Source organism: Oncorhynchus gorbuscha, linkage group LG21, assembly GCF_021184085.1.
Source record: "Oncorhynchus gorbuscha isolate QuinsamMale2020 ecotype Even-year linkage group LG21, OgorEven_v1.0, whole genome shotgun sequence".
Classification (NCBI taxonomy): domain Eukaryota; kingdom Metazoa; phylum Chordata; class Actinopteri; order Salmoniformes; family Salmonidae; genus Oncorhynchus; species Oncorhynchus gorbuscha.
The window spans coordinates 455,777-472,500 of record NC_060193.1 but is presented as its reverse complement, the minus strand read 5'-3'; the positions used below and the strand labels follow the sequence as shown (position 1 = coordinate 472,500).

General features: G+C 43.1%; 1 protein-coding gene across 1 annotated transcript in view; it reads right to left on the bottom strand.

Moving 5' to 3' along the window:
- Positions 1-16,724, bottom strand: part of kif1c (kinesin family member 1C) — a gene marked incomplete at its 3' end in the record, with an annotated part of 128,756 nt that overhangs the window by 12,914 nt on the left and 99,118 nt on the right. The window contains 3 exon segments of the mRNA XM_046319964.1: positions 12,313-12,396; positions 13,410-13,504; positions 16,617-16,696. Of these exon segments, the coding sequence (XP_046175920.1) occupies positions 12,313-12,396; positions 13,410-13,504; positions 16,617-16,696 (259 nt within the window).

Sequence of the window (16,724 nt, the reverse complement as noted above, 5' to 3'; positions counted from 1 at the left end):
GACTATAGCCCAGTAGTAGTAGTAGTAGTAGTAGTAGTAGTAGTGACTATAGCCCAGTAGTAGTAGTAGTAGTAGTAGTAGTGACTATAGCCCAGTAGTAGTAGTAGTAGTAGTAACTATAGCCCAGTAGTAGTAGTAGTAATAGTGACTATAGCCCAGTAGTAGTAGTAGTAGTAGTAGTAGTAGTAGTAGTAGTAGTAGTAGTACTATAGCCCAGTAGTAGTAGTAGTAGTAGTAACTATAGCCCAGTAGTAGTAGTAGTAGTAGTAGTAGTGACTATAGCCCAGTAGTAGTAGTAGTAGTAGTAGTAGTGACTATAGCCCAGTAGTAGTAGTAGTAACTATAGCCCAGTAGTAGTAGTAGTGACTAGTAGCTATAGCTCAGTAGTAGTAATAGTAGTGACTAAAGCCCAGACTGAGTTTCAGTAAAAGTTATTTGAATTAAAGAATGAACTGCCAATATGGCAACATTTTGGAATGTTGTGTTTGTCCAGTAATCGTGACTATAGCCCAGTAGTAGTAGTAGTAGTAGTAGTAGTAGTAGTAGTAGTGACTATAGCCCAGTAGTAGTAGTAGTAGTAGTGACTATAGCCCAGTAGTAGTAGTAGTAGTAATAGTGACTATAGCCCAGTAGTAGTAGTAGTAGTAGTAGTAGTGACTATAGCCCAGTAGTAGTAGTAGTAATAGTGACTATAGCCCAGTAGTAGTAGTAGTAGTAGTAGTAGTGACTATAGCCCAGTAGTAGTAGTAGTAGTAGTGACTATAGCCCAGTAGTAGTAGTAGTAATAGTGACTATAGCCCAGTAGTAGTAGTAGTAGTAGTGACTATAGCCCAGTAGTAGTAGTAGTAATAGTGACTATAGCCCAGTAGTAGTAGTAGTGACTATAGCCCAGTAGTAGTAGTAGTAGTAGTAGTGACTATAGCCCAGTAGTAGTAGTAGTAGTAGTAGTAGTGACTATAGCACAGTAGTAGTAGTAGTAGTAGTAGTAGTGACTATAGCCCAGTAGTAGTGACTATAGCCCAGTAGTAGTAGTAGTGACTATAGCCCAGTAGTAGTAGTAGTAGTAGTAACTATAGCCCAGTAGTAGTAGTAGTAGTAGTAGTAGTGACTATAGCACAGTAGTAGTAGTAGTAGTAGTGACTATAGCACAGTAGTAGTAGTAGTAGTAGTAGTAGTAGTAGTAACTATAGCACAGTAGTAGTAGTAGTAGTACTGGCATCCTTTCACTCCCTCCTCTCTACATTTTCCTCCTCTGTCTCTGCTGCTAAAGCCACTTTCTACCACTCTAAATTCCAAGCATCTGCCTCTAACCCTAGGAAGCTCTTTGCCACCTTCTCCTCCCTCCTGAATCCTCCTCCCCCTCCCCCCCCCTCCTCCCTCTCTGCAGATGACTTCGTCAACCATTTTGAAAAGAAGGTCGACGACATCCGATCCTCGTTTGCTAAGTCAAACGACACCGCTGGTTCTGCTCACAGTGCCCTACCCTGTGCTCTGACCTCTTTCTCCCCTCTCTCTCCAGATGAAATCTCGCGTCTTGTGACGGCCGGCCGCCCAACAACCTGCCCGCTTGACCCTATCCCCTCCTCTCTTCTCCAGACCATTTCCGGAGACCTTCTCCCTTACCTCACCTCGCTCATCAACTTATCCCTGACCGCTGGCTACGTCCCTTCCGTCTTCAAGAGAGCGAGAGTTGCACCCCTTCTGAAAAAACCTACACTCGATCCCTCCGATGTCAACAACTACAGACCAGTATCCCTTCTTTCTTTTCTCTCCAAAACTCTTGAACGTGCCGTCCTTGGTCAGCTCTCCCGCTATCTCTCTCAGAATGACCTTCTTGATCCAAATCAGTCAGGTTTCAAGACTAGTCATTCAACTGAGACTGCTCTTCTCTGTATCACGGAGGCGCTCCGCACCGCTAAAGCTAACTCTCTCTCCTCTGCTCTCATCCTTCTAGACCTATCGGCTGCCTTCGATACTGTGAACCATCAGATACTCCTCTCCACCCTCTCCGAGTTGGGCATCTCCGGCGTGGCCCACGCTTGGATTGCGTCCTACCTGACAGGTCGCTCCTACCAGGTGGCGTGGCGAGAATCTGTCTCCTCACCATGCGCTCTCACCACTGGTGTCCCCCAGGGCTCTGTTCTAGGCCCTCTCCTATTCTCGCTATACACCAAGTCACTTGGCTCTGTCATAACCTCACATGGTCTCTCCTATCATTGCTATGCAGACGACACACAATTAATCTTCTCCTTTCCCCCTTCTGATGACCAGGTGGCGAATCGCATCTCTGCATGTCTGGCAGGCATATCAGTGTGGATGACGGATCACCACCTCAAGCTGAACTTCGGCAAGACGGAGCTGCTCTTCCTCCCGGGGAAGGACTGCCCGTTCCATGATCTCGCCATCACGGTTGACAACTCCATTGTGTCCTCCTCCCAGAGCGCTAAGAACCTTGGCGTGACCCTGGACAACACCCTGTCGTTCTCAACTAACATCAAGGCGGTGGCCCGTTCCTGTAGGTTCATGCTCTACAACATCCGCAGAGTACGACCCTGCCTCACACAGGAAGCGGCACAGGTCCTAATCCAGGCACTTGTCATCTCCCGTCTGGATTACTGCAACTCGCTGTTGGCTGGGCTCCCTGCCTGTGCCATTAAACCCCTACAACTCATCCAGAACGCCGCAGCCCGTCTGGTGTTCAACCTTCCCAAGTTCTCTCACGTCACCCCGCTCCTCCGCTCTCTCCACTGGCTTCCAGTTGAAGCTCGCATCCGCTACAAGACCATGGTGCTTGCCTACGGAGCTGTGAGGGGAACGGCACCTCAGTACCTCCAGGCTCTGATCAGGCCCTACACCCAAATAAGGGCACTGCGTTCATCCACCTCTGGCCTGCTCGCCTCCCTACCATTGAGGAAGTACAGTTCCCGCTCAGCCCAGTCAAAACTGTTCGCTGCTCTGGCTCCCCAATGGTGGAACAAACTCCCTCACGACGCCAGGACAGCGGAGTCAATCACCACCTTCCGGAGACACCTGAAACCCCACCTCTTTAAGGAATACCTAGGATAGGATAAAGTAATCCTTCTCACCCCCCTTAAAATATGTAGATGCACTATTGTAAAGTGGCTGTTCCACTGGATGTCATAAGGTGAATGCACCAATTTGTAAGTCGCTCTGGATAAGAGCGTCTGCTAAATGACTTAAATGTAATGTAAATGTAGTAGTAGTAGTAGTAGTAGTAGTGACTATAGCACAGTAGTAGTAGTAGTAGTAGTAGTGACTATAGCCCAGTAGTAGTAGTAGTAGTAGTAGTGACTATAGCCCAGTAGTAGTAGTAGTAGTGACTATAGCCCAGTAGTAGTAGTAGTAGTAGTAGTAGTGACTATAGCACAGTAGTAGTAGTAGTAGTAACTATAGCCCAGTAGTAGTAGTAGTAGTAGTAGTAGTAGTAGTAGTAACTATAGCCCAGTAGTAGTAGTAGTAGTAGTAGTGACTATAGCCCAGTAGTAGTAGTAGTAGTAGTAGTAGTAGTAACTATAGCCCAGTAGTAGTAGTAGTAATAGTAACTATAGCCCAGTAGTAGTAGTAGTAGTAGTAGTAGTAGTGACTATAGCCCAGTAGTAGTAGTAGTAGCAGTGACTATAGCACATTAGTAGTAGTAGTGACTATAGCACAGTAGTAGTAGTAGTAGTAGTAGTGACTATAGCCCAGTAGTAGTAGTAGTAGTAGTGACTATAGCCCAGTAGTAGTAGTAGTAGTGACTATAGCCCAGTAGTAGTAGTGACTATAGCCCAGTAGTAGTAGTAGTGACTATAGCCCAGTAGTAGTAGTAGTAGTGACTATAGCACAGTAGTAGTAGTAGTAGTAGTAGTGACTATAGCCCAGTAGTAGTAGTAGTGACTATAGCACAGTAGTAGTAGTAGTAGTAGTGACTATAGCACAGTAGTAGTAGTAGTAGTAGTAGTAGTGACTATAGCACAGTAGTAGTAGTAGTAGTAGTGACTATAGCCCAGTAGTAGTAGTAGTGACTATAGCACAGTAGTAGTAGTAGTAGTAACTATAGCACAGTAGTAGTAGTAGTAGTAGCAGTAGAAGTAGTAGTAGTGACTATAGCCCAGTAGTAGTAGTAGTAGTAATAGTAGTAGTGACTATAGCCCAGTAATAGTAGTAGTAGTAGTGACTATAGCCCAGTAGTTGTAGTAGTAGTTGTAGTAGTGACTATAGCCCAGTAGTAGTAGTAGTAGTGACTATAGCCCAGTAGTAGTAGTAGTAGTGACTATAGCCCAGTAGTAGTAGTAGTGACTATAGCCCAGTAGTAGTTGTAGTAACTATAGCCCAGTAGTAGTAGAAGTAGTAGTAGTAGTAGTAGCGACTATAGTCCAGTAGTAGTAGTAGTAACTATAGCCCAGTAGTAGTAGTAGTAGTAGTAGTGACTATAGCCCAGTAGTAGTAGTAGTAGCAGTGACTATAGCACATTAGTAGTAGTAGTGACTATAGCACAGTAGTAGTAGTAGTAGTAGTAGTAGTGACTATAGCCCAGTAGTAGTAGTAGTGGTAGTAGTAGTAGTAGTGACTATAGCCCAGTAGTAGTAGTAGTAGTGACTATAGCCCAGTAGTAGTAGTAGTAGTAGTAGTGTAGTAGTGGTAGTAGTAGTAGTAGTGACTATAGCCCAGTAGTAGTAGTAGTAGTGACTATAGCCCAGTAGTAGTAGTAGTAGTGACTATAGCACAGTAGTAGTAGTAGTAGTAGTGACTATAGCCCAGTAGTAGTAGTAGTGACTATAGCACAGTAGTAGTAGTAGTAGTAGTGACTATAGCCCAGTAGTAGTAGTATTAGTGACTATAGCACAGTAGTAGTAGTAGTAGTAATAGTGACTATAGCCCAGTAGTAGTAGTAGTGACTATAGCACAGTAGTAGTAGTAGTAGTAGTGACTATAGCACAGTAGTAGTAGTAGTAGTAGTAGTAGTAGTAGTAGTAGTGACTATAGCCCAGTAGTAGTAGTAGTAGTAGTAGTAGTAGTGACTATAGCCCAGTAGTAGTAGTAGTAGTAGTGACTATAGCCCAGTAGTTGTAGTAGTAGTAGTGACTATAGCCCAGTAGTTGTAGTAGTAGTAGTAGTAGTGACTATAGCCCAGTAGTAGTAGTAGTAGTGACTATAGCCCAGTAGTAGTAGTAGTAGTGACTATAGCCCAGTAGTAGTAGTAGTGACTATAGCCCAGTAGTAGTAGTAGTAACTATAGCCCAGTAGTAGTAGTAGTAGTAGTAGCGACTATAGCCCAGTAGTAGTAGTAGTAACTATAGCCCAGTAGTAGTAGTAGTAGTAGTAGTAGTGACTATAGCTCAGTAGTAGTAATAGTAGTGACTAAAGCTAGACTGACCGTTTCAGCAGAAGGATTATTTGAATTAAAGAATGAACTGCCAATATGGCAACATTTTGGAATGTTGTGTTTGTCCAGTAATCGTGACTATAGCCCAGTAGTAGTAGTAGTAGTAGTGACTATAGCCCAGTAGTAGTAGTAGTAATAGTGACTATAGCCCAGTAGTAGTAGTGACTATAGCCCAGTAGTAGTAGTAGTGAGTGACTATAGCCCAGTAGTAGTAGTAGTAGTAGTAGTGACTATAGCCCAGTAGTAGTAGTAGTGACTATAGCCCAGTAGTAGTAGTAGTAGTAGTAGTAGTAGTAACTATAGCCCAGTAGTAGTAGTAGTAGTAGTAGTAGTAGTAGTAGTGACTATAGCCCAGTAGTAGTAGTAGTAGTAGTAGTAGTAGTAGTGACTATAGCCCAGTAGTAGTAGAAGTAGTAGTAGTAGTAGTAGCGACTATAGCCCAGTAGTAGTAGTAGTAGAAGTAGTAGTAGTAGTAGTAGCGACTATAGCCCAGTAGTAGTAGTAGTAACTATAGCCCAGTAGTAGTAGTAGTAGTAGTAGTGACTATAGCTCAGTAGTAGTAATAGTAGTGACTATAGCCCAGTAGTAGTAGTAGTAGAAGTAGTAGTAGTAGCGACTATAGCCCAGTAGTAGTAGTAGTAACTATAGCCCAGTAGTAGTAGTAGTAGAAGTAGTAGTAGTAGTAGTAGCGACTATAGCCCAGTAGTAGTAGTAGTAACTATAGCCCAGTAGTAGTAGTAGTAGTAGTAGTGACTATAGCTCAGTAGTAGTAATAGTAGTGACTATAGCCCAGTAGTAGTGACTTTAGCACAGTAGTAGTAGTAGTAGTGACTATTACTCAGTAGTAGTAGTAGTAGTAGTAGTGACTATAGCCCAGTAGTAGTAGTAGTAGTAGTAGTAACTATAGCCCAGTAGTAGTAGTAGTAGTAGTAGTGACTATAGCCCAGTAGTAGTAGTAGTTGTGACTATAGCACAGTAGTAGTAGTAGTAGTAGTAGTAGTGACTATATCCCAGTAGTAGTAGTAGTAGTAGTAGTGACTATAGCACAGTAGTAGTAGTGACTATAGCCCAGTAGTAGTAGTAGTAGTAGTGACTATAGCACAGTTGTAGTAGTAGTAGTAGTAGTAGTAGTAGTAGTAGTGTGACTATAGCCCAGTAGTAGTAGTATTAGTGACTATAGCACAGTAGTAGTAGTAGTAGTAATAGTGACTATAGCCCAGTAGTAGTAGTAGTGACTATAGCACAGTAGTAGTAGTAGTAGTAGTGACTATAGCACAGTAGTAGTAGTAGTAGTAGTAGTAGTAGTAGTAGTGACTATAGCCCAGTAGTAGTAGTAGTAGTAGTAGTAGTGACTATAGCCCAGTAGTAGTAGTAGTAGTAGTGACTATAGCCCAGTAGTTGTAGTAGTAGTAGTGACTATAGCCCAGTAGTTGTAGTAGTAGTAGTAGTAGTGACTATAGCCCAGTAGTAGTAGTAGTAGTGACTATAGCCCAGTAGTAGTAGTAGTAGTGACTATAGCCCAGTAGTAGTAGTAGTGACTATAGCCCAGTAGTAGTAGTAGTAACTATAGCCCAGTAGTAGTAGTAGTAGTAGTAGCGACTATAGCCCAGTAGTAGTAATAGTAACTATAGCCCAGTAGTAGTAGTAGTAGTAGTAGTAGTAGTGACTATAGCTCAGTAGTAGTAATAGTAGTGACTAAAGCTAGACTGACCGTTTCAGCAGAAGGATTATTTGAATTAAAGAATGAACTGCCAATATGGCAACATTTTGGAATGTTGTGTTTGTCCAGTAATCGTGACTATAGCCCAGTAGTAGTAGTAGTAGTAGTGACTATAGCCCAGTAGTAGTAGTAGTAATAGTGACTATAGCCCAGTAGTAGTAGTGACTATAGCCCAGTAGTAGTAGTAGTAGTGACTATAGCCCAGTAGTAGTAGTAGTAGTAGTAGTAGTAGTAGTGACTATAGCCCAGTAGTAGTAGTAGTGACTATAGCCCAGTAGTAGTAGTAGTAGTAGTAGTAGTAGTAGTAACTATAGCCCAGTAGTAGTAGTAGTAGTAGTAGCTGGTCCTGTGTAGCTCAGTTGGTAGAGCATGGCGTAGTAGTAGGGTAGTGGGTGACCCGGGACCACCCAGTAGAATGTATGCACACATGACTGTAGTAGCTTTGGATAAAAGCGTCTGCTAAATGGCATAGTATTATTATTATTATTAGTAGTAGTAGTAGTGACTATAGCCCAGTAGTAGTAGTAGTAGTAGTAGTAGTAGTAGTGACTATAGCCCAGTAGTAGTAAAGTAGTAGTAGACTATAGCCCAGTAGTAGTAGTAGTAGAAGTAGTAGTAGTAGTAGTAGCGACTATAGCCCAGTAGTAGTAGTAGTAACTATAGCCCAGTAGTAGTAGTAGTAGTAGTAGTGACTAGTAGTAGTAGTAATAGTAGTGACTATAGCCCAGTAGTAGTAGTAGTAAAGTAGTAGTAGTAGCAGTATAGTAGTAGTAGTAGTAACTATAGCCCAGTAGTAGTAGTAGTAGTAGTAGTAGTACTATAGCCCAGTAGTAGTAGTAGTTTAGCACAGTAGTAGTAGTAGTAGTAGTGACTATTACTCAGTAGTAGTAATAGTAGTGACTATAGCCCAGTAGTGACTTTAGCACAGTAGTAGTAGTAGTAGTAACTATTACTCAGTAGTAGTAGTAGTAGTAGTAGTGACTATAGCCCAGTAGTAGTAGTAGTAGTGACTAGTAACTAGTAGTAGTAGTAGTAGTAGTAGTAGTGACTATAGCCCAGTAGTAGTAGTAGTTGTGACTATAGCACAGTAGTAGTAGTAGTAGTAGTAGTAGTGACTATATCCCAGTAGTAGTAGTAGTAGTAGTAGTAGTGACTATAGCACAGTAGTAGTAGTGACTATAGCCCAGTAGTAGTAGTAGTAGTAGTGACTATAGCACAGTAGTAGTAGTGACTTTTGCCCAGTAGTAGTAGTGACTATAGCACAGTAGTAGTAGTAGTCGTGACTATATCCCAGTAGTAGTAGTAGTAGTGACTATATCCCAGTAGTAGTAGTAGTGACTATATCCCAGTAGTAGTAGTAGTAGTAGTAGTAGTAGTGACTATAGCACAGTAGTAGTAGTGACTTTTGCCCAGTACTAGTAGTGACTATAGCACAGTAGTAGTAGTAGTGACTTTATCCCAGTAGTAGTAGTAGTAGTAATAGTTGTTGTTGTAGTAGTAGTAGTAGTAACAGTAACAGTAGTAGTAGTAATAGTAGTAGTCGTAGTGACTTTAGTCCAGTAGTAGTAGTAGTAGTAAGTTGTAGTAGTAGTAACAGTAGTAGTATTAATAGTAGTAGTATTTTTAGTGACTATAGCCCAGTAGTAGTAGTAGTAGTAGTGACTATAGCCCAGTAGTAATATATATGCCATATATGCCAGTAATAGTAATAGTAGTAGTAGAAGTAGTAGTGGTAGTAGTGACTATAGCCCAGCAGTAGAAGAATTAGTAGTAGTGGTAGTAGTATTAGTAGAAGTAGTATTAGTAGAAGTAACAACAGTAGTAGTAGCAAGAGTAGTAGTAGTAGTACCAGTAGTAGTAACAAAAGTAGTATTAGTAACAATAGTAGTATTAATAGTAGTAGTAATAGCAGTAGTATTAGTAGCAGTATTAGTAGTAGTACCAGTAGTAGTAGTATTAGCAGTAACAGCAGTAGTATTGGTAGCAGTAACCGTAGCAGTATTAGTAGTAATAACAGTAGAAGTATTAGTGGTAGTAGCAGTAGTAGTAACAGTAGTAGTGGTAACATTAGTAGTGCTAGTAGTAGTAGTAACAGTAGTAGTATTAGTAGTAGTACTAGTAGTAGTAACAGTAGTAGTATTAGTAGTAGTACTAGTAGTAGTAACAGTAGTAGTACCAGTAGTAGTAACAGTAGTCATAGTAGTAGTAGTAACAGTAGTAGTATTAGTAGTAGTAACAATGGTAGTGGTAGTAGTTGTAGTAGTGGTAGTAACAGTAGTAGTAGTATTATTATTAGTAGTAGTAGCAGTAGTAGCATGACTAGTAGTAACAGTAGTAGTAGTAGCAGTAATAGTAGGAGTTGTGGTAACAGTAGTAGTAGTAGTAACAGTAGTAGTAACAGTAGTATTAGTAGTAGTAGTGGTAACAGTTGTATTTGTAGCAATAACAGTAGTAGTAGTACCATTAGTATTAGTAGTAGTAACAGTAACAGTAACAGTAGTAGTAGTAACATTAGTAGTAGTAACAGTAGTAGTAGTAACAGTAGTAGTAGTAGTAGTAACAGTATTAGTAGTAGTAACAGTAGCAGTAGTAGTAGTAGTAACAGTAGCAGTAGTAGTAGTAGTAACAGTAGTAGTAGCAGTAGTAACAGTAGTAGTAACAGTAGTAACAGTAGTAGTAACAGTAGTAGGAGCAGTAGTAGTAGTAGTAGGAGCAGTAGTAGTAGTAGTAGTAGTAGTGGTAGTAGTAGTAGTAGTAACAGTAGTAACAGTAGTAGTAGTAGTAACAGTAGTAGTAGTAGTAGTAACAGTAGTAGTAGTAGTAGTAGTAACAGTAGTAGTAGTAGTAGTAGTAGTAGTATCAGTAGTAGTCAGTAGTAGTAGTAACAGTAGTAGTTGTAGCAGTAGTAGTAACAGTAGTAGTAGTAGCAGTAGAAGTTGTAGTAGTAGTAGTAGTAGTAGTAACAGTAGTAGTAGTAACAGTGGTAGTAGTAGTAACAGTAGCAATAGTAGCAGTAACAGCAGTAGTAGTAACAGTAGTAGTTGTAGTAGTATAGTAACAGTAGTAGTTGTAGTAGTATAGTAACAGTAGTAGTTGTAGTAGTAGTAGTAACAGTAGTAACAGTAGAAGTAGAAGTAGTAACAGTAGAAGTAGTAGTAACAGTAGCAATAGTAGTAGTAGTAGTAGTAACAGTAGTAGTAGTAACAGTATTAGTAGTAGTAGTAACAGTAGTATTAGTAGTAGTAGTAACAGTAGTAGTAGTAGTAGTAGTAACAGTAGTAGTAGTAGTAGTAGTAGTAACAGTAGTAGTTGTAGTGGTAGTAGTAACAGTAGTAGTAGTAGTAGTAGTAACAGTAGTATTAGTAGTAGTAGTGGTAACAGTTGTATTTGTAGCAGTAACAGTAGTAGTAGTACCATTAGTATTAGTAGTAGTAACAGTAGTAGTAGTACCATTAGTATTAGTAGTAGTAACAGTAGTAGTAGTAGTAATAGTAACAGTAGTAGTAGTAGTAACAGTAACAGTAGTAGTAACAGTAGTAGTAGTAGTAATAGTAATAACAGTAGTAGTAGTAATAACAGTAGCAGTAGTAACAGTAGCAGTAGTAGTAGTAGTAACAGTAGTAGTAGTAGTAGTAACAGTAGTAGTAGAAGTAACAGTAGTAGTTGTAGTGGTAGTAGTAACAGTAGTCGTTGTAGTGGTAGTAGTAACAGTAGTAGTTGTAGTAGTAGTAGTAGTAACAGTAGTAGTTGTAGTGGTAGTAGTAACAGTAGCAGTAGTAGTAGTAGTAACAGTAGTAGTAGTAGTAATAGTAACAGTAGTAGTAGTAGTAACAGTAACAGTAGTAGTAACAGTAGTAGTAGTAGTAGTAGTAGTAACAGTAGTAGTTGTAGTAGTAATAACAGTAGTAGTTGTAGTAGTAGTAACAGTAGTAGTAGTAACAGTAGTAGCAGTAGTAGTAGTAACAGTAGTAGCTCAGTTGGTAGAGCATGGCGCTTGTAACGCCAGGGTAGTGGGTTCAATCCCCGGGACCACCCATACGTAGAATGTATGCACACATGACTGTAAGTCGCTTTGGATAAAAGCGTCTGCTAAATGGCATATATTTTTATTATATATTATATTAGTAGTAACAGTAGTAGTTGTAGTAGTAATAACAGTAGTAGTAGTAACAGTAGTAGCAGTAGTAGTAGTAACAGTAGTAGTAACAGTAGTAGTTGTAGTAGTAGTAACAGTAGTAGTTGTAGTAGTAGTAACAGTAGTAGTTGTAGTAGTAGTAACAGTAGTAGTTGTAGTAGTAGTAACAGTAGTAGTTGTAGTAGTAATAACAGTAGTAGTAGTAACAGTAGTAGCAGTAGTAACAGTAGTAGTTGTAGTAGTAGTAGTAGTAACAGTAGTAGTTGTAGTAGTAGTAACAGTAGTAGTTGTAGTAGTAGTAACAGTAGTAGTTGTAGTAGTAGTAGTAGTAACAGTAGTAGTTGTAGTAGTAGTAACATTAGTAGTAGTAGTTGTAGTAGTAGTATCAGTAGTAGTAGTAGTAGTAACAGTAGTAGTAGTAGTAGTAACAGTAGTAGTAGTAGTAACAGTAGTAGTTGTAGTAGTAGTAACAATAGTAGTAGTAATAGTAGTAGTAGTAACAGTAGTAGTAGTAACAGTAGTAGTAACAGTAGTAGTTGTAGTAGTAGTAGTAGTAACAGTAGTAGTTGTAGTAGTAGTTGTAGTAGTAGTAGTAGTAGTAGTAGTAACAGTAGTAACAGTAGTAGTAGTAGTAGTAGTAGTAACAGTAGTAGTAATAGTAGTAGTTGTAACAGTAGTTGTTGTAGTGACTGCAGTAGTGGTGGAAATAGTGAATCGCTATAAGGATGACTAAATGATTTCCACTGGAAAATCCAATCTCATCTCATATAGTTTAACAGTTGAACTCAAAGTGATGAGTTAGAAGTGGAATTCCACACAGTTCTTGGAGTTGTTGGAGGTCAATTTGAATGCTTTTCATTTCGCCAGGTGTGCTGCTGTCTGCTCAGTGTGTCACAGGATGAGGTTTACAACACCAGTAAACAGAAGTATTTTACACATGAAACGACAAGTACACACACACACACACACACACACACACACACACACACACACACACACACACACACACACACACACACACACACACACACACACACACACACACACACACACACACACAGGAGTGTGTACCTTGTTTAAGCACCAGCGCTTCTGTGATCTGTTTCCCGTTGACATAAGTCTCCGCCCCCTCCAGAGGTTCCAGGGTTACTATGACTACTCATGCGAGCATACACACGCACACGGACACACACACACACACACAGACAGACAGACAGAGAGAGAGAGATGTTTTAGAACTAGCAAACACAAAGTCCAACTCCAGAAAAGAGAAAAGGCCCCTCAATGTTCACCCAACACTGAAACAATAAAGGTTTCAATGTTCACCCAACACTGAAACAATAAAGGTTTCAATGTTCACCCAACACTGAAACAATAAAGGTTTCAATGTTCACCCAACACTGAAACAATAAAGGTTTCAATGTTCACCCAACACTGAAACAATAAAGGTTTCAATGTTCACCCAACACTGAAACAATAAAGGTTTCAATGTTCACCCAACACAAACAATAAAGGTTTCAATGTTCACCCAACACTGAAACAATAAAGGTTTCAATGTTCACCCAACACTGGAACAATAAAGGTTTCAATGTTCACCCAACACTGAAACAATAAAGGTTTCAATGTTCACCAAACACTGGAACAATAAAGGTTTCAATGTTCACCCAACACTGAAACAATAAAGGTTTCAATGTTCACCCAACACTGGAACAATAAACACTTTTAGAATTAACACTTGTCTGGTTCCTTCCACTTAAATAACCAATATGACAACACACAGGTACTAGAGGAAGTGTATGAAACACACACACACACACACACAGACATGGTAGTGGAAGGTGAGGAGGTCTCAGGAAACGTGAGTGTGGAATGAGGATGGCATCACCATGGAGACGCAAGGGAATGTTGTCGTAGAAACGATACCTGACAGATTTCCCGGCAAACTTTTCCAGACGGAGAGAGACAGAAAGAATGTCACTACCCAACACACACACACACACACACACACACACACACACACACACACACACACACACACACACACACACACACACACACACACACACACACACACACACACACACACACACACACACACAACAACCCAAATGTGTCCCCAACCATGCAAACGCTGAAATACGTTACTCCAAACACACACACAGTCTTACCCTCTCCTTGGTGGTTGGTGTGACTGTAGAAGACACAGTGCTGTTCCTTGATGAACTGACCAGAGAGTCTGATATCCACATCCTGTTGACCAACCCTGGGGGAGAATAATATGATATTACATCACTCAGTCTGATATCCTGTAGACCTGAACCGGGGCCAGTATTGTTGACCGGGGCCAGTATTGTAGACCTGACCCGGATCAGTATTGTAGACCTGAACCGGGGTCAGTATTGTAGACCTGAACCGGGTCAGTATTGTAGACCTGAACCGGGGTCAGTATTGTTGACCTGAACCGGGGTCAGTATTGTTGACCTGAACCGGGGCCAGTATTGTAGATCTAAACCGGGGCCAGGATGTTCACCTGAACCGGGGCCAGTATTGTTGACCGGGGCCAGTATTGTAGACCTGAACCGGGGTCAGTATTGTAGACCTGAACCGGGGTCAGTATTGTAGACCTGAACCGGGGCCAGTATTGTTGACCTGAACCGGGGCCAGTATTGTAGATCTAAACCGGGGCCAGGATGTTCACCTGAACCGGGGCCAGTATTGTTGACCGGGGCCAGTATTGTAGACCTGAACCGGGGTCAGTATTGTAGACCTGAACCGGGGTCAGTATTGTAGACCTGAACCGGGGTCAGTATTGTAGACCTGAACCGGGGTCAGTATTGTAGACCTGGACAGGGGCCAGTATTGTTGACCTGGACAGGGGCCAGTATTGTTGACCGGGGCCAGTATTGTTGACCTGGGCCAGTATTGTAGACCTGAACCGGGGCCAGTATTGTTGACATGGGCCAGTATTGTTGACATGGGCCAGTATTGTTGACATGGGCCAGTATTGTAGACCTGAACCGGGGCCAGTATTGTTGACCTGGACAGGGGCCAGTATTGTTGACCTGAACCGGGGCCAGTATTGTTGACCTGAACCGGGGCCAGTATTGTAGACCTGAACCGGGGCCAGTATTGTAGACCTGGACCAGTATTGTTGACCTGGGCCAGTATTGTTGACCGGGGCCAGTATTGTAGACCTGAACCGGGGCCAGTATTGTTGACCTGGACAGGGGCCAGTATTGTTGACCTGGACAGGGGCCAGTATTGTTGACCTGGACAGGGGCCAGTATTGTTGACCTGGACAGGGGCCAGTATTGTTGACCTGGACAGGGGCCAGTATTGTTGACCTGGACATGGGCCAGTATTGTTGACCGGGGTCAGTATTGTTGACCTGGACAGGGGCCAGTATTGTTGACCGGGGCCAGTATTGTAGACCTGAACTGGGGCCAGTATTGTTGACCGGGGCCAGTATTGTTGACCGGGGCCAGTATTGTTGACCGGGGCCAGTATTGTTGACCTGGACAGGGGCCAGTATTGTAGACCTGAACCGGGGCCAGTATTGTAGACCTGAACCGGGGCCAGTATTGTAGACCTGAACCGGGGCCAGTATTGTTGACCTGGACAGGGGCCAGTATTGTTGACCTGGACAGGGGCCAGTATTGTTGACCGGGGCCAGTATTGTTGACCTGGACCGGGGCCAGTATTGTTGACCGGGGCCAGTATTGTTGACCTGGACAGGGGCCAGTATTGTTGACCTGGGCCAGTATTGTAGACCTGAACCGAGGCCAGTATTGTTGACCTGGGCCAGTATTGTTGACCTGGGCCAGTATTGTTGACCTGGGCCAGTATTGTTGACCGGGGCCAGTATTGTTGACCGGGGCCAGTATTGTTAACCTGGGCCAGTATTGTTGACCTGGGCCAGTATTGTAGACCTGGGCCAGTATTGTAGACCTGAACTGGGGCCAGTATTGTTGACCTGAACTGGGGCCAGTATTGTTGACCGGGACAGGGGCCAGTATTGTTGACATGGGCCAGTATTGTAGACCTGAACTGGGGCCAGTATTGTAGACCTGAACCGGGGCCAGTATTGTTGACCTGGACCGGGGCCAGTATTGTTGACCGGGACAGGGGCCAGTATTGTTGACCGGGGCCAGTATTGTAGACCTGAACCGGGGCCAGTATTGTAGACCTGAACCGGGGCCAGTATTGTTGACCTGGACCGGGGCCAGTATTGTTGACCGGGACAGGGGCCAGTATTGTTGACCGGGACAGGGGCCAGTATTGTTGACCGGGACAGGGGCCAGTATTGTTGACCGGGGCCAGTATTGTTGACCGGGGCCAGTATTGTTGACCTGGACATGGGCCAGTATTGTTGACCGGGGCCAGTATAGTTGACCTGGACCGGGGCCAGTATTGTAGACCTGAACCGGGGCCAGTATTGTTGACCTGGACCGGGGCCAGTATTGTTGACCTGGACCGGGGCCAGTATTGTTGACCGGGACAGGGGCCAGTATTGTTGACCGGGACAGGGGCCAGTATTGTTGACCGGGGCCAGTATTGTTGACCGGGGCCAGTATTGTAGACCTGGACATGGGCCAGTATTGTTGACCAGGGCCAGTATAGTTGACATGGGCCAGTATTGTTGACCTGGACCGGGGCCAGTATTGTTGACATGGGCCAGTATTGTAGACCTGAACTGGGGCCAGTATTGTAGACCTGAACCGGGGCCAGTATTGTTGACCTGGACCGGGGCCAGTATTGTTGACCGGGACAGGGGCCAGTATTGTTGACCGGGGCCAGTATTGTTGACCGGGGCCAGTATTGTTGACCGGGGCCAGTATTGTTGACCTGAACCAGGGCCAGTATTGTAGACCAGAACCGGGGCCAGTATTGTTGACCAGGGCCAGTATTGTTGACCTGGACAGGGGCCAGTATTGTTGACCTGAACCGGGGCCAGTATTGTTGACCTGGACAGGGGCCAGTATTGTTGACCTGAACCGGGGCCAGTATTGTAGACCTGGACAGGGGCCAGTATTGTTGACAGGGGCCAGTATTGTAGTCCTGGACAGGGGCCAGTATTGTTGACCGGGGCCATTATTGTAGACCTGAACCGGGGCCAGTATTGTTGACCGGGGCCAGTATTGTTGACCTGGACAGGGGCCAGTATTGTTGACCGGGGCCAGTATTGTTGACCTGAACCGGGGCCAGTATTGTAGACCTGAACCGGGGCCAGTATTGTTGACCTGGACAGGGGCCAGTATTGTTGACCTGGACAGGGGCCAGTATTGTTGACCTGGACAGGGGCCAGTATTGTTGACCGGGGCCAGTATTGTTGACCGGGGCCAGTATTGTTGACCGGGGCCAGTATTTGAACTAACCTGGTGACTCCCTCCTTGATGTAGTACAGCAGACATTCTGACATCAGAGGATCCTCGTTCAGATTCACCAGGTGGGGAGTCTGGAACACACACAGACACAACATGATC